The following is an 18,513-nucleotide window of genomic DNA, read 5'->3' as shown; positions in this document are numbered from 1 at the left end:
TTAACACTTAGTAAGTCACTACATAAGAGGGTTCTGGAAGAAAAAAAAAACACCTCTTCTTATAGGTATTATACCTGGTATTATACCAGGGTTAAAGGGGGAGAGGCACAGATGGGCCCCTCAAGATTTAAGATTTAACATACTTGAGTTTGCAGAGAACCTTCTTCCCTAAGAACCCCATTCTCCCTTCAGGCCCCCTTCACTCTTACAAAGATTATCTGACCGTGTCTAACTAAAGATGATTTAATAACAAGTTCAAATAGGGAAGGTTTCAGGGTAGAGGGAATAGGAATTTGCCCTATACTTTAGCACAGATTCGTTTTCAAGTCTCTCTAACATAAAGATATGGAAGTGCTAATACTCCTTAATCCTGACTTGCTTTTTTATTTGTTTTCTCTTGATATTATAGATGTTTGCTTTTCCAAATGAATTTTGTTATTCTATTCTCAAGCTCTGTAAAGTATCCCCTAGCTAGTTTGATTGCCTGAGCAATAAAAATATAAATTAATTATAGTAGTATTGTTATTTGAATTGTATGGCCTAGTCATAATTACTGAATATTCCTTCAGTTAATTAGGCGTCTCTCTGTCTCTGCGTCTCTGTCTCTGTGTCTCTGTCTCTCTGTCTCCTTCTGTCTCTTTAAACACTCTTGTCTTCAGTCTTAGAATTGATAAAATTTCATCCTGACAACAGGCACTCATGAGACTACCAGGTTACAATGTTATAACTTTATCAGATTCTAACACTACAGCAGATATTTTTGCTTCATTAAAATGGGAGAAGAAAAAAGGAATAGTTCTCACTACCCCCATAAAAATGACTGATGTAAAGATAAAATGTATTCTGCAAAAGAAATATATTTGTTTTTAAAAGAAAATTATTTATCTTTTTATTAATAATTGAAAAATAGTACCTTAATCATGATTTTATTATCAGAAATGAAAGATTATCATCCTTGTTGAGCCTCTATACTCACACAAAGAATGGAACTCTTCTATAAATGATAAGAAAATTAAATAAACTTGTTAGGAAATGTAAATTTGAACTTCTTAGCATTTTTATTGGGTAAATTATCTTGGAAGATTGAACAAATCAAAAATAAAAATGGGGTTGAGTAAATCTACATTATCAAAAATTTACAAGATACCATCAGTAGATTAAACTGGCTCATGAAAAACAAAGCATTCAAAATATCAAGCAAAAAAAAACACTGAGGGGGGGAAAAAGGCAAGTAGCCAATCTCCTACCTCAACGTAATCCTTGGCATGGCCCCAATCTCGCTTGGCATCCAGATTCCCCAAACTGAAACACTCCAATTGTCCAAGGTGAATCTTAGCTACAGACCGGCTAATTTTTCGAGTTACAAAATTAGCCCCTGAAAAAGACAAAAGATATTATCAGTAACGTCCCACTGACTGATGAAACATTTAAAATCATAGCTCTTGGGCATTTCTTTCTTTATTCATTATATCTTCTCTTTCTTCTATATCTTCCTTCCTTAAAACAAGTCACTAATGTTCATTTGGGTAAGGGAAGAAGCTGGAACTGAATTCTACTTTCACAACAAATATTCTTCTTGGTGGGACTTCTTAGCATTCCTCATTTACTCTCTCAACATGCACCCCAGGCATAGGGCCAAAGAAAAGCTATAGGAATGTCAATTTTTTTAAAACAAAATGCAGAGGGGTTATATAAAGGAAAGCACCAGAATGGAAGAAATATAGCTTAGACTACTCTTGGCTGTTTGTGTGTGTGTGTGTGTGTGTGTGTGTGTGTGTGTATGTGTGTATGGTTTTTAAAGGAACATATTAAACTATCATATTTTCTATTAAGAAATCTATGAATTGACCTGGCTGATGTGTATGAGAAAGAGGTTGAAAGGGAAATAATTTCATTCACAGGTAGGGCATTTGTAGTTAAAAGAGAATAAAAGACTCAATTCAATCAAGATCCCCTCCCTTCATACTACATTTAAGTCAGTAAAGCAAAAACATTAAAAGATTCCTATTCCTATGCCAGTGAGTCACTTTCCAGTTTCACAGTGGCTCCAAATTAAATGTCTGTCAAAAAGCATACATGGCAATGTCACCTTTCCACTTAGATGAAATACCATGCAGAAGAATGAGCTGTAGATACCTGTTCATTTATCAAACAAATTCAGAATGTTAATTTCAATGTAAATTTACTTTTACTAAACAGGATGGGAATACTCTAAGCATTATCATTGCATAGAAATAGAATTATATAATGTTCTTTTGGTTCACAAATCAAATTTAAATTTCATGAAGGAATAGTCCAAAAGTGAAAGCCTTGTCATTATGGAATCATAGGTTCCATACTATTATCTAGTCCAGATCTGGCTATTCAGAGCAATTATTAAAAATTATATAATTCTTTGAAATTTCATAGTTTTCCATTTAATTTTAGTAATCAGAAACTAAGACACATATTTAAAGTAAACATTCAGCTTATTTCAAGTCAATTCCACAAACATTTATTAAATGCCAACTTTTCCTTGTAATGATAGTTGGTGTTTGAGATAAAAAGATAAAAATGGAGTAGGGCTTTCAAATAGTCCCTTTTTCTATCAGATAATAGATTGGACCCACAGAGAAGAAGTAATTTCAATTCTGCAGGGACAGGTCACATTGAGTGAGAAACTAATGCCCAACAGATTTGTCTGATCCCAACGTAAGGCTTCTATACAGTGGCCACCTCTGTTCTGCTACTGAAAAGACAATTATAAATATCAAAAATTTTACCAGAGCTACCAATATCATTGACTTATTTAAAAGTATTCTTTTGCATCCAGATTTTTGAAGATAGTAGTATATAAAGGCTATCTCTTTGGTCTCCAATTCAGGAAGATTTGGGATCAAATCCTACGTCTGAGACATACAAGTATGGTGATTGAAGGCAAATCATTTAACCTCTCATTGCTCTAAGCAACTCTCTCAGAAATTATGGAACCATAAAATATGAAAGAAGGAAGGGACCCCTGAGGCCATCAAGTCGAACCCCAATTGTAACATGCCTAATGAGAGATTGGTTGTCCAGGGTGATGCATGAAGACCTGCAACCAACTCTCAAGACAGATATGACAGGCAGGCCATTTCACCAAAATTTCCAGATATGAAGTATGAATTTTCCTCTTTACAATTTCTACCAATAGGTCTTGGTGCTGCCCTATAGGGCTTAACAGAAATAGTCTCTTTAAGATTCTAAATTGCATATAAAGGACTAACCTGTACTGATACATCTTACAGGTGTTCTTAACCTGAGGGTCTATGAACAGTTCATTTTTTTAATCAGATTTTTCACAAATGTATTTCAATTAGTTAGTTTTCATTTTTATTCTAAGTATTTTATTTCATGCATTTAAAGACATTCTGAGAAGGGTCCATAGGTTTCACCAGCATTTCAAAAGGATCCATAACACAAAAGTGTTTAAGAACCCTTGGTATAGGTTTTTCATCTGAAGACCCCTAAATCAATGAATTCACAAGTTTTAGTCCTGTAGGGGGAAGAAAGGAAAGGACATTTTTAAAAAGTCAATATTATCAACACTATGACTATGAACCATAGAACATCCAAATCCTTGTAGAATGAAAATTGAAGATTATTTAAATGATAGCAAAAGGTTATATACCTTTTTTTTTCATATCACCTTCATTTCCACAATATCTAGCTCCTACCTTTGACATTTTATTTAAATGAAAAAAAATTCAGTAAAACTAACTAATATATCAGAAAAGTGTTAAATGCAGTGTTCTACATCTAAGCATCTTCTCATATCTCTTCTTTGGAACCAAGTTTGATCACTATCATTTTGTAGCAATTGATAAGATACTGTTCTTTCCATTTTTGATATTAGTTTATATAGCTTTTTGTTTCTTTTCCTTATTGATCAATAATCATAATGCCTAGAAGCACTATATGTTCTATTGAACTCATGCATGGTAAGTTGTGTAGCCCACCCTCAACATTTGGCATCTACTTTGTTCCTAGTTCTTTGCTATGATAAAAAGATAATGCTGCAAATATTTTGGTCTACAAAGGAGGAGAGGGAGCACATTTTAGTGATTTTTTTCCTATAATTTCAATCTCCTTTTCAGAACCATTGAAACAATTCACAATTCAACAACAACTTTGTGCATCCTTTGCACAACATTTCCTGCATTGATTATGCCCAAATTTTCTTATCTTGCCAAATTTTCTTGATTTAAGAAGAAATCTCAGTTATTTTTATTTATATTTCACTTACTGTCAGTGACAGAGTATTCTTTTACATTGGTTAATAATTTGCAATTCTTTTAAAAACTTTTAAAAAATATTTATCTTTTAGAAAAAAAGGAAAATCATATACAGGACTCCATGAGGTCATATGTTACCATGGAAAATCTCAAACCTAGATCATTTCAGTTTTATTGTGTTTTCTTTTATTTTGTTAAACATTCCCCCATCACATTTTAATATTTCAAGACTCGCTCCTAGAGTGCTTGACTCCTGATACCAGAGTATCATATCCTTATAAAAGATAACAGATACAAGAGTGATTTTCCCCTAGTATATCAGTTTCCTTTATAACATAGCTCTAATAATATTTATAATCTTCAAGCTTTCATGAAATCAAAATTATCTATTTTTCCCTTCAATAATTATCTCTATCCCTTTTGTTGGGTTAACAATTTATACACACATGTTTACATTCTCCTGGACTCTATACATATTTGTGGGATATTATGCAGAAACTATGGGGGGGGGGAGAAGGGTAGCCCCATAGGAAATAAATCTTTCTAAAAACTAATCAAGTCTGACTGATTAAATAATACTACCTGACAATCATGGAAGAAAGCATACTGATGGGAGTTTGTGAGCTACTGCACTAGAAAAGAACTTAGAGCTAAGTCTAGATTCCTGAGGGGACTAAAGTCTTATTCTGTACCTGAAGAGTTGATTCAGATCATGTACTACAAGATGACAGGATGTTAGATTCAAAACTAGAAAAAATATTATAGATAATCTAGTCCAACTATCTCATTTTACTGATGCATCACCTAAAGCCCTGCTTAAAAAGTTAAACAATTATCCCAAGGTCAAATAGATAATTACATAACAGAGCCGGAATTCTAATACCTGTCCTTTTACTCCAAATTCATTCTAGTCTACTAGACCAGAAATTAATTCTATTCCAATTCTATCTAGCCTATCAGTATCATTCCTTTTTTCTACCTTTTGAGTGATGACTATCAATAAGGCAGTCAAGAACTTAATTAATATTTAGCATTTAGTTAAATTAGATTCCTAACAAATCTGAATTTTTTAGGTCCCTCATCACGATTTTTTATTGCCTCTATGACTATTTGATGTAATGCATCAGGAAAGCACTTCTTCCATCTGTCAAGGAACTCTTCAATATACAGTCATATTTGTTACTTTCTTCTTTTACTCTCACCCAATTTTCATCATGATTTATCAGCTTAAGATAATTGATATCCTCTGTTCTCAATCTTATTGAGATACTACATTAAGCCCTATGTCAAATGTTTCTTTTTAATAAGAAATGCCATTGGGGGAAACTGGGTAGATCAGTAGATCAAGAGCCAGGAGTAGAGATGGGAGGTCCTGGGTTTAAATCTGGCCTCAGACATTTCCTAGCTGTGTGACCCTAGGCAAGTCATTTAACCCCTTTGCCTAGCCCTTACTGCTCTTTTGCCTTAGAATTAATGCACACTATTGATTCTAAGAGGAAGGTAAGGGTTTTTACCATTATTGTATAATAAAAAAATCCCATTTTTACCAAACTTCAGTAAGACTGATGGAATATTTGTCTCTGTAAGAAAATTTCAAGTTCACTGTGTTTATTACCTGTATTCTATATATTAGTTTATAAATCTCAATAGCATTAAGCAGGTAGCAAACTTCTTGCCATATTCAAAAAGATACTTTTCCTAACCCTTTTAAGTTGTAAGACTCTTCCATTAAGTATTATGAAATATTTAATAGAGGAAAAAATTCCTAATCTTTAACTTCACCATTTTTCTGAGAGCATAAATTAAGGAAAACTATTTCATAAATAAAACCACTCCTATCCCATAGATGTAAGCTTAGAATTAAATAGAAAGACTTAGCTTGTTTATATATTTTAGCTTAAGAGGAAACAAATAAAAGCATATTGAAAAACTGATGCAGGTAAAATCAAGAAATAATAAATTACAGAGTTTATTTAAATTTTTTGGTAATAAATTTAATTTTAATGAAATAATTTTTAAAATTCAATATTGCTGGAAATAAGTGGTCCATCATTGGACAAAAGCCAAGTATTTTTGGTTATTACTGAGGTTTTCTTTTAATGGTATTTAGAATAAAATAATTATATTTACAAACTATATAGTTTATATGGTAATTTTCTGTCAAGTCAATCAATCAATACTTATTAATCTCCTATTATGCATGTGCCAGGGACTATGCTAAGATAAAGACTGATCCTACTCTCAAGGAGCTAAGAATCTCATAAAGGAGACAGTAGACAAATAACCATGTACAAACCAGCTATATAGAGGATAAGTAGGGAATACTCAAATGAGGTAGGGCACTTCAATTGTGAAGGAATGGCAAAAGGCTTCCTGTATAAGGTGAGATTTTATTTGGGACTAGAAGGAATCCAGGAGGCCAAAAATTCCAGGCATGAGAGAGAGCCAGTGAATATACCTGGAGATGGAATATTAAGTTAGGGGTGGATCTATTCTAATGCATATGGATATATTTTCCAATTAGTAATGGATAAAACTGAATGAGGAGGGCTTTTTTTTTTAATGCCTTCACACTCATTAGGAATTACTGTAGAAGCCATTTTAACTTAGTAAATAAACTATACTATGAAAAATGGTTTTCCTTGTAGGATCACAGAATCATATGCTCAGATCTTGAAGCGGACCGGTCATGTTGTCCAGCCACTATTTTTACAAATGAGAATATTTAGACCCAAGGTATCCAGTGATTTTCTTATAGTTGTACAAGAAGTTAGAAGCAAGGAGGACCTAGGTCTTCTGAAGCCAAATACTGGGTACCTTCCACCACCAAGCTGCAGTACAGAACACTGAGCAGCAGAGTCATCCTGTTTTTGTGATATTTCCCCTTTAAGCGAGGCTACATTTCCTGTAGGGTTAGAAAAGACAAGAAGATCACCTACTGTTTTGAGATCACTCCAACACCTAAACAATATGAGGTGAATTAAGGGCAGAATAAAAGCCAAACTCCTAATTTCCTGGCTTTGTCAGTCTGCTAGACACATTGTAAAATTTTCATTCCTTTGTAAAGTACTTATTATCTGGGGCCTCAATTTTATTTTGTCCTGAATATCTTATAAAATATAATAAAAGGATAATATGCTTAGGTTAAGAATTTCCTAAAATATGATATGAAGATGAAGAAAATTGAAGCAAAACATTTTTTTACTTTAAAATATTACTATAAATTCTGGAAAAAATAAAACAAAATTATTCTCTGCTCCTAATACATAAAAGAAAGAGTCTGTTTTTTTCTTCTTGGTATTCTTGGCATTTTAAAAACAGGTCCTGATACACAGTAAATGCTTAATAAGTACCCACTGACTTTACTTAGAAGCATGGTTTTTTAAATGAACAAATAAATGGATGTAATATGAGTAGATCCTCTTTTTTTAAAAATCTATATCAAAATACATGCCCAGATGAAATTACTTACAATCTACAAGTTGGGGGGAGGAAAGGGAGATAGGTAGATGGTTTGGATCTTATAATTTTTGAAAATATATGTTGAAAATTATTATTACATGTAATTGGAAAAATAAAATATCTGAATTTAAAATAAATGAAATCTATATCAGTATGTATCATTTCTGTAGAGATATTTTCAAAAAATATTCAATGATACTTCTATATAACTAATACTTCTATATAATACTTTAGTTTGTTAAGTATATTATAAATATTACTGAAAAGAAGGAATAAACAATGAAGAGATATGTCATCTAGCAATTGATGTCCATTATTTTTATCTCATTCCAAACAAGTAAAGATAAATTTTCATTCTGTTTTACCATGTGGACCCCAAATTAATTATGCCAAAAGTGGCCATAATAAGTTTAAGTAAAAGAGCATTTCTCTCACCAAAATTGTACACTAGAAATTAGTGCTTGATCCAAAATTTTATAATTTGGAAAATTTCTGAAAGTTCTCCTAGAATTTCAGGATCTCTAAAGGTAAAATAAGTGATACTTCTTTGCAAAGGAAAAATTGTAAAAATCATTCCAGTTCATACTGAACCACACATGAACCTGAACCAGGGGGCTGATTTATCCCCCAACTATCCTGCCATCTGCTGTCCCAAAGCACGTGGTAATTTTAGGCATCCCCACTGAGAACTGACTGGGCCACAGCTCTGTTGAGACAGGGTGTAGAAAGAAAAGACACTGGGAATGTCATGGCTGACTGACCAGACTCCTGAGATCAGAGAGATTATGCTTCATTTGCTCACCAAGTCCTGCCAAAAGCAACATTATTTAACTGCAGGTCCTCAAAACCCACCAGGCATGTTTAAAGAAATTTCAGGCTTAAAAGAAGAACATTCATAATGCACATTTGTTTGGGAAAACTACCACCTTTTGGCAATTATTCATAAATAATTCTTTAAAGAGAGAGGCAAAAAAAGAATTCTGCTGTTTGTACTTGGTATGTTTTTCTGCCAATAGTTACCATACTTGTAAACACCTGATTTGAAGTTAAAAAAAGGAAAAAACTTAGGGAAAACTTGCAGATAATCATAATTGAAAAAGATGGCAACCCAATAAACTGAAAGTTAAAGGGAAAATGCATTCATTTATTTTAATAGCCATATACATGTAAATTCTAACCAAACTTTCATATTTCAAGGATTTCATATTTTTGGAAAAATCTTAAATGCTTCTGATAATATTCATTAAAATGTACATTTATTATTTTTATAATTATTTTTCTATAATTTTAATAAACATTTTGTAGTCTAACCAGCAATGCATTACTGTGCCTATTTTGCCACATCTTCCCTCACATTCTTTCTTGTTTTTGTCATTCTTGTTTTTGCTGTCTTTACCAACCCTGATAGATTTGAGATAGAAATTCAGAGTTTATTAATTGTATCTATCTCTATTTAATAATGATTTGAAAAAATTGTATATGACCAGTAATAGTTTATTTCTTCCTCTAAAAATTGCCTAGTAATATTTTTTGATAGTTTAAGTATTGGGGAATGGTTCCTATTCTTATTTGAATAATTATCTGATGATATAGTTTTCAGACCCTGAGCAGAGTAACTTGACAAAGAAATTTTTCACCAATTTACCTTATAATTTTAACCAAATAGGATTTGTGAAATGTTTTAATTTGTCTTTGTTTTTTAATCCCTATGATTTCCCCTTTGCCCCTTCCAAAGTTCTATCAATTATAACAAATATTTAATGACAAAAAAAACCCTCAAAATATAAAGAGGAAAACTTTTCATAATTCATCAGTTCATCAAATATTTTGAAAATATGTGCAATGTACCATAATCATGGAAATAGCATCTTTACAAAGGGTTGAAGTGTTTTCTATTCCATTGAGATATGTTCATTTAATTTTATAATATTCACTTTTGGTTTCTGTGTTTCTATATTTGTGTGTGTGCATTTAGTCTTTCCATCAATATGGTTGTGGTTATATATAAAAATTTGGGGTCTTTTTATTTCATATTGCATCAGTTCATGGAAATGAACTTCTTTCTATAATCAAATTTGTCATTTCTTATAGTACAACAATATTTCCTTATATGTGCTACAATTTGTTTAGCCATTCACAAATTAATAGCTATCTAATTTGCTTCCAATTCCGTGTTATTACAACAAATAAAGCTGCTATAAATACTTTGGTGTATATGAGGACTTTCTTTTTATCAATGGTTTTCTTGAGATATAAGCTAAGCAATGGAATCTGAGACAAAGGGCATGGAAATTTTAGTTACTTTATTTGTATAATTCCAAATTGTTTTTCAAAATGTTTATGAAGATTCACAGCTCCAAACTTAACACTAGTGTGCCACATATCTTCCCACAATGATTCTGACATTGACTAACTCCATTTTCTGACATGTTTGTCAATTTGAAGAGAGTAAGGTAAAACCTCAAGTTCATGATTTCCATTTTTTTTCTTATTTTTAGGGAATGGGAAGCATTCTTGCTGTCTGTTAATAGTTTAAAATTCTTCTTTTTAAAACTGTTTGATTACTTATCTATTGATTATCACTTAATTTCTAAAGTTCATCAGTGTAATGTAATTAAAGATGGGATAGTGTATAGAGTGCTAGCTCTGGAATCAGGAGTGTAATAAGGGACTATTTTGAATGGTAAATGATAACTAAAGATCAGGCTTATAAATCTTCTTCCTTCCTCCCTTCCTCCCTTCTTCCTTCCTTCAGCCTCCCTTCTTCTGTTCCCCTTCCTGTTTATCTTCTATTACTCTCTAAAATCAATTCAGGGTGAGTTTATGATATTTCAAATGAAATACTCTTTCTCTTCTCTAAATTAAGTAAGGGGTTTATTGGGAAGAAAGGAAAAATAAGAAATGAAAGGGAAGAGGGTGTGGGTTTTCCCTAAAACTAAAATGAGTCTTAGGTTGAAGGATGGTGGAATATAGTTCAATTTGGAAAATGGCTGATATGTCTGGAAGTTCTGTCACTGTCACAACAGAGTAAATCAGAGAGCTGGACTTTGCCCTTCTTTCTTCTGTCTTCAATGCCAAGAGAGAGTCCTGACTTTACTATGTTCAAAACCAAAAGATCCAGACTTCAGTTGGTCTGCTCCCTTATTCCAACTGATTTTTCCTGGTCACATTCCAAACAGAATGCTCTCGTTTGAATGACAGGTCATCAGTCCCAGCTATTCCTGCTTTGTTGCAAGCTTTTCCAATTTCTCTCTTCCACAATCTCCCCTTTTTGTCTTTTGAAAAAAAATATGCAACCAGCATCTTGTATTAATGGTACTTACCTTTTAGATATATATGTTGTTACATTTCTAACTATCTAATTCTTAACACTATGCTATATTAAATTCCTCTACCCTCACAAAACAAATCCTAATCTATCTTGGCTATTCTGTCTATCTAATTCTATGCTAAGTTTGGGTATAGGAAAATGGTTTAGGTAATATGGATTTTATATAAACATAGTTTTGAACATAATAACAAATCATGTAACAATTTTAAACAATTCCAACAGTATTTTGAATATGTAAGTCTTAAGTCCTACTGTCTATAAATTCAACTAAGTAAAATTTTCTATCACTAACAATTGCTAACCTAAAATCATAATGTAATATAACTTCTATACTTAAGTGTTATGTCTGTCCCTACTTCCCTAAGACTTTGAACAAGTTTTCTAAGCTGTCCCTATAGTTATTAGAACATTAATAAATTATTCTAATATAGTAGGTGTGTTAGTACATTAGTATTTACATATATACATAAATTGTATCTTTACAGATTTACATATATACAAATATAATACATTGTTCTGATTTCTGTGCAAACTCATGCAGATAAGAAATTTCATTGTTTGAGTTTTCCACAGAAATTTATATATCAGTGTGAATTTTGTGTTTTGCAAATAAGCATGTTATATATTTACTCAATCCATGAAATTTCTCCCTACATTGTATTTGTCTAGCATATGTATATATTTATGTGATGTTGACATGTATGTTACATTCTTATATAACCTCATGATCACAAGTCCAAAATTTCAAAGTCCTTCCACGTCTTTTGATATAGAGTGTAGAAAATGATGGGTCTTGGATTTTTTTTTCAAATGTGCTGCATACTACATTTTGTCTGTCGTCACTCTTGATTGAAGTCCTGTGTCTTTTAATATTCAGGAACATACTGGAACATTCAGGAACATGCATCCATGTAAGATTTTACATGTACATATATGTAAGATTGAAATTTTTCATTGCTTATGGAAGTAAGATGAATTTTTCATGAGTGTTTGTCAGTATTCATCAGTTGTTCTTCATGTGTGGAGGTAACCTTTACAAATGATCATCTTCATGAGTGGGTATATGCATAATGTGATAGTAAATTCTTAGATTTATGTTAAAAATATGAATTTGAAGTTTTCATATCTTTTGATCTTTGAATTTTCACAAGGGGATTTATTGTTTACTATCTTTTAGATATATCTTGGAGATAGAATTTGGATATAATGTATTTCGTTTGGTCATGGAGTTATGTTTTCATTTGAAATAACATTGTTACTTTCTTTGCTGTTACAATTGTTGGCAGAGACTCTGTATAGACTATGTAGAGAATTTTCTTTGGAGCTAACTTTTTAAAATGCATGTTTTCCTTTTTGGCTATTTTGCTGGCTATATTCCTTTCCAGAGCTGTTTCATTTGCTTTAGCAGAGCTTTTCTGTTCATTTTAACATGTACAATGTTCTCTTGCCTGTTCTTTCTGTTTTGTCTTTAATATCTTTCCATTATTTTTTATTTCATAGCTTTCCATTTATAGGGACTGTTGTTGATTATGACTAGGGCTATTTATTTCACTTGTGATATTTATGTATTTTCATTGCGATCAATGTTATGGGTGTGATGCAATTTTATAATTGGAAGCACTGAACCGTGGATCTTTTTGATCAACCTTTATAGATATTAGGGTTGTCATTAAAGTTCTTGACATATACCTTATCTCCTGGTTTTATCTTATGCAACAGAAAATCTATTGGTATTCTTTGCACAAGTAAGCCCAGTTTTCTTATCTTGTCTAGTTTACTATGTATCTGTTTTATATATTCATGAAGTGCACATTCCCCTTTTAACATGGACAAGTAAGATAGCTTTTCTGTCCTACCATGCCAAAGTGGCTGAACATATACCATTTCAAATGGTGATATATGCAAGTCAGTCCTAGGTCTAGTTCTTATGTTGAACAAAGCAAGAGGCATAACATCGGTCCACTTTAAGTGTGTTTCTGAACAAAGTTTACCTACATATGTCTTCAATTCTGTGTTCATTCGATCGACCTGACCAGAACTTTGGGGCCGATAAACTGAGTGATAGTTGCATTTGATCCCCAAGTTCTTGTAGATTTCTTGCTGAACTTGGGAAGTGAAATGGGACCCCCTGTCCCATTTGGTACCCATATGGCATCGGGAATGCCATGTCTAGGTATTATCTCTTTTAATAGAAATTTCACTATTGTTGCTATGTCATTTTTTTTGGATGGGCATGCTTCAACCCATCTTGTCAGTTTATCCACAGTAACCAATGCATATTTGTATCCCTTGACTTTAGGCATATTGATATAATCAATTTGAATACATTGAAAAGGCATATAGCTGGGTGGTCTGCCTCCCAATGCTATGTTCTCAAAATGTCCTTGATTATACTTTCTGCATGTTTCACATGCCTGACTGTATGGTATCCAGAATCCCTTGCACCCTGTAATGTTCTTTTGCATGAGTTACGGTGCATAAATGTTGGTATAGTTTTTTAAAGAGAATAGGCCTACACCCTTGAGCAATCCAAATGCCTTTGATTAGTTTAGTGCTTAGCTGCTCCTTCCATGACTGTATTTCTTATCTCTTATAGGCTTTGGTGAGATTATGCCTTTCAATCAGCGAGAAATTCAGCACGTGGTAGGGTCTGAATCTTGCAGCGTATTTTCATGTTATGTCTCCTCTATCATTCCTTAGGGATATTCTGTCCCTTCCATGACTATGTGCCTTATAACAGATTATGGCTACCTCATTTGGAAAGTTTACAGCATTTATAATACGGTCTATTAATTTGCCATATGTAATTGTTTTCCAGCCAAAGGTTTATACCCTCAGTTTTTCCATATGGATGAAGACCAATGCATGGTGGAGAAAGCACAGTAAGAATCAAAAAAATATATCAGATCTTTTTCTTTTAGCTAACTCTAAGGCCATGAGCAGAGCCTTGAGCTCAGCTCCTTGGGTGTTAACATGACTTGGCAATGGCGCATGCCAATTTTTTCTGTCATTGTCAACTACAGCTGCCCCTGTGATTTCTCCCATTGTAAATATAGGAGGGCCCATCTGTGTATAACTCTATTTCTGGATCAATAAGAGGTGTGTCTTTAAGGTGTTCATTTGGTTTGTACATCTTTTCTATTACTTGACCACAATCATGTAATACTTCTTCATCCATTAGCAAATCAGGAATTAGTCACTGGGTTCAATGTTGCACATCAATGAATTGTGATGTTATCATTGCCTAACAGAATGACTTCATACTGGGATATTCTTGCATAAGTGAATGAATGCATATTCTGTAACCATAGCAGTTTTTCTATTTGGTGTGCAGAACACACAAGCAATTTACACACCAGTACTATATCATATGATTTCTTGGCCATCAGAGCTGTAGCTACTATACTCCTGAGGCAATGCACAATTCCCTGTGTGACAGCATCAAGAATAGAATTATAAAACTGTAAAGATTAAAATTTAGGGGAGATGGGGAGACTGAGGCAGGTAGAGGCAGGTAGAAATTAGTTTCTCTCTGCAAGGAGTATTATGTTTTTTTAGAGGTTTATTGAAGATTAAGGATTAAAGAAAATACAGGATAAGAAACACGTGTCCAGGCCATAAAGTGGCCTAGACACAACCTCACCTACATTATGAAAAAAACCAGGCCTGCCCCAAAACGGAAGTCCAAGAGCCCGAGAGCCCCTCAAAAGCCTTTGAATCAGCTTAAATACCTTCTCGATCTTAGCCCAGGTGAGATTACAAGGCATTCTGGGGAAGTGGAGCAAAGGCTCATGGGGATTGTAGTCCTGTATTCGAGTCTATTTTTTACATTTCCTCATGTGATCATTTTTGGAAAAATTAATTTTTCCCCAAAAGGATCATAAAAACATAATAAACTTAAAATATTACAATAATGTGAGGATAAGAGAAAAAAGAATAAAACCAATAATTGCTGAACGCATTGACAAAAAGCCGTTAGGGGGCAGTCCCCTTTGGCATAAAAGTATACATACAAATAAATGGTCAATCAACCACACCCAAAGTTCAATTTGATCCTGTGCAGCTGGTGGTCTGGAGGCTTCTTCATAGTGGCTTCTCCAATAGTTCAGTTTCTGGATTCAGAGAAGTAGCATCTTCTTTACCTAAAATTCTTCTCAAAAGGAATTTAAACTTTGCAATTTATAATAATATTTTTTTACAAAACACAATAGCCTTTAAATTCAGTCCAAAATACTGTACTAGTATTCCAGAAGCGATGCCATTAGCTTCATGGACATACAAGTGGAATTCTTTCTTATAATCTGGTATTCCCAAAGCTGGAACTGATAGAATAGCTCCTTTCAACTGACAAAGCATGTAGATGTTCTTTGTTCAATTGCAATGGTTCTTTAATTTCTTTCTTTGTCAAATCAGTTAAACATTTGGATATATGAGAATATCCTACTATGTATTGTCTCGACAAACCAGTAACCCCTAGAAAATCTCTAAGTTCTTTCTTAGTTCTAGGCACACATAGCTTCTGTATGTCTGTTATTCTTTTATTAGAGATGTTCCTGGTGCTCCCCTCCAGGACAAATCCCAACTATTCGACATTTGGGAGGAGTCACTGAATTTTCTTATTTGAAACTTTATGTCCTCTCTCATGAAGCTCTATCAACAACTTCTTTGAATCCTCCAAACATGTTTTTGGGTCAGGTGATGCTAGCAATAAATTGTCCACATAGTATATTAATCTGCTACATTTGAAAGTTTTGGTAACTAGATCTCTCTGCAGAAGTTAACAAAATATTGAAGCGGACTCACAACATCCCTAAACTAGTCTGGTATAACACAACTGAGCTTGTCCCCATTGGAAAGCAAAAATATTTTGAGAATCAGGATGTAATGGTATTGTAAAGTAAGCATTGCTCAAGTCCAATACTGTGTACCACATAGCTTCTGAAGGTATTTGAGTTATTATATCATTCGGAGAAGTTGTGACAGTGTCTTTTTCTTATAAAGTTATTTACAGCCTTAAGATCCATGACAAATCTCCAAGCTGAAGTGCAATCTTCATTCAGCTTGTTCTTTTTAATAGCTAGGAGTATTATATTCAGATAGAGTGGGTATTAATGTGTCTTGTTCTGGCAAACTATTAATGATAAGTGTTATTCCTTCTTTTGCTTCTTTACTTAATTTGTATTGTGGTAGTTTGGAGGGTATTCCTTCCCTGACCTCAATCCTGACTGGTGTCACTGACTTGATCCTACCCACATCATTTTGATGTTTTGCAAACACCCCTAGTGGTATATCTTTTGGTATTTCACACATATATGTCAAAATTTGTATTTTCTCAGGTTCTTCTTCTAGTTGTTCTAGGTATAACAATGGGTAGTATTTCAGTGAATTCTTGGGTATATGCAAGTACATTTTTGAGATCTTTTACATTGCAAAGTCAACTGGATCTTACACAAAAAAGTCCCATCCTAAAAGGTTATCTAGACATGAGGGAATAAGTATGATCTATGGTGAGAGGACCCAATTTGACCTCAGTGCTTTTGAGCTCAGGGACCTGTTGTATTTGTCAAGTAGCCCCAGCTACAGAAACCATACCCCCTATATTGGTATACCCTGTACATGACTTTAAAACTGATTTTGAAACACCAGTATCTAAGAGAGCTTTGTAGTTTTTCTTTCCCACTTCAATACATACACATGATTCTGACTTTTGAGTAGCTACGGTATTTATTATTATTGAATCAAATCCAGGCTCAGACATTTACTTGCTCGGTGACTCTGGGCAAGATACTTAACATTGCCTCAGTTTCTTCAACTATAAAATAGGTGGGCCTTTTTTGAGAGGACAATCTGAAGCGATTGTTTTGTGGAGATAGTCTTCTGACTAGGGAGAGTCTTGGAGGGAATTTCTCTGGAGACTGTTGCTTGGATTGTGTGCTTGGAACTCGGCTTCAATTTACAATCTCATTACTAGATTACTTCATTGGGATCTCACAGAGGAAAGTGGTAGAAGATCATGAGCAATAGTGCCTCATGAAGCAGGAAGAAGCAGGAAAGAGAAAAATAATGTTTAGGAAAAACAAGAAATGAGATCAAAATTAACATTATTGGGGCGGAGTCAAAATGGCGGCTTAGACACAGAAAAAGTATAGGCTTCTGAAAACCCTTTCCCACCAATCAAAAACACAGTGCTTCAAAGGGTCAGAAAACCAAATCTAACAACATGAAACAAAAAAAGTCTGAATTCTTGAAAACTTGGGTTCAAGGGAAAGAAAGAAGAAAGAACCCCTCCCCCACCTACACTGCTGAGACTTCAGTTGTGGCTGGAATCTCTACATGGGCAAGGGTACTAGTCCTGAGGAAGTGCCTTCTTGGCACAGCTGTGCCAGGATCACTCAATTGATCACAGGCAGCTGAAGAGACAGCTGGAGGAGAAGTACAGAGGGCAGTCTAGTCACAGCCAAGACACTCAATCTTGCCCCCCAGGTTTTGGCCTCAGGGCACATCCAGCTCTGCAGATCAATTCCTCCCTGGATTAATTTTATCTATAGAGCAGATTAGCATTCAGACAGAAGGGAAGCTCAAACTCCAAAACCCTTCTGCCATAGACTACTCCTAGATCCTCTATGACAGAGCTTTAAAGGTCAAGTCTGCAACCACTACAGGATACAACCTCCATAACAGGGTGGGAAGTTCAGCTTCTTTTCAGCTTCTGCTGCCAGCTGGGAAAGATCAGACCTCAGGATCATCAATACCATCAGCCTAACTTAGTCAATCAGCAGAACAGAGAAGACCCATCAGAACAGAACAGCCCAAAACCACAGATCCAGCAAATAATCAGAGGACCAAGATTACAGGCAATTACAGGAGGGAAAGAGGAAAATAATATGAGTAAACAACAGAAAGAGAAAAAAGAAATTATAATCAAAAGCTATTATCCAGGTAATGAACAAAGACCAAATGGAACACGGGAGGACCAAGGAACACAAAAAAAAAAACACAGAAACTCCAGAAAATTGAAAACAGACTTTGGAAGAACTCAAAATACAATTCAAAAAACAAAAAAGAGAAGCTGAAGACAACTGGGATAAGAACTTAAAAAGCAAAATAAGCCATATGGAAACAGAAAATAGTGTCTTAAAAGCCAAAATTAACCAGCTTGAAAATTAGGCAAAGAAGATGAGAGACGAGGCAAAGAAGATGAGAGACGAGGCAAAGAAGATGAAAGATGATCTACAAAGAAAATCAGACCAGAAGGAGAAAAAAAACAAAAACAAGAAGCCAGGGATGAAATTCAGTCTTTAAAAATTAAAAACCCCCAAACTAGAATCAAATGATTTCACAAGACAGAAAGAATTTATAAAACAAAATCAAAAGAAAGAAAAAATTGAGGAAAATATGAAACACTTCATTGACAAAATGTCAGTATTTGAAAACAGATCCAGGAGACACAATGTATGAATTATTGGA

The 18,513-nt window shown here is 33.8% G+C and overlaps 1 protein-coding gene across 1 annotated transcript in view; it reads right to left on the bottom strand.

Moving 5' to 3' along the window:
- The window catches only part of GMDS (GDP-mannose 4,6-dehydratase), an 840,983-nt gene that overhangs the window by 429,953 nt on the left and 392,517 nt on the right, over positions 1–18,513 (bottom strand). The window contains exon 7 of the mRNA XM_056823358.1: positions 1,248–1,375. Within this exon, the coding sequence (XP_056679336.1) occupies positions 1,248–1,375 (128 nt within the window). The remainder of the gene's footprint in view (positions 1–1,247; positions 1,376–18,513) is intronic.

This window comes from Monodelphis domestica, chromosome 3, assembly GCF_027887165.1.
Source record: "Monodelphis domestica isolate mMonDom1 chromosome 3, mMonDom1.pri, whole genome shotgun sequence".
Taxonomy (NCBI): domain Eukaryota; kingdom Metazoa; phylum Chordata; class Mammalia; order Didelphimorphia; family Didelphidae; genus Monodelphis; species Monodelphis domestica.
The sequence above is the reverse complement of the archived record's forward strand: the minus strand, read 5'-3'. Positions and strand labels throughout refer to the sequence as shown.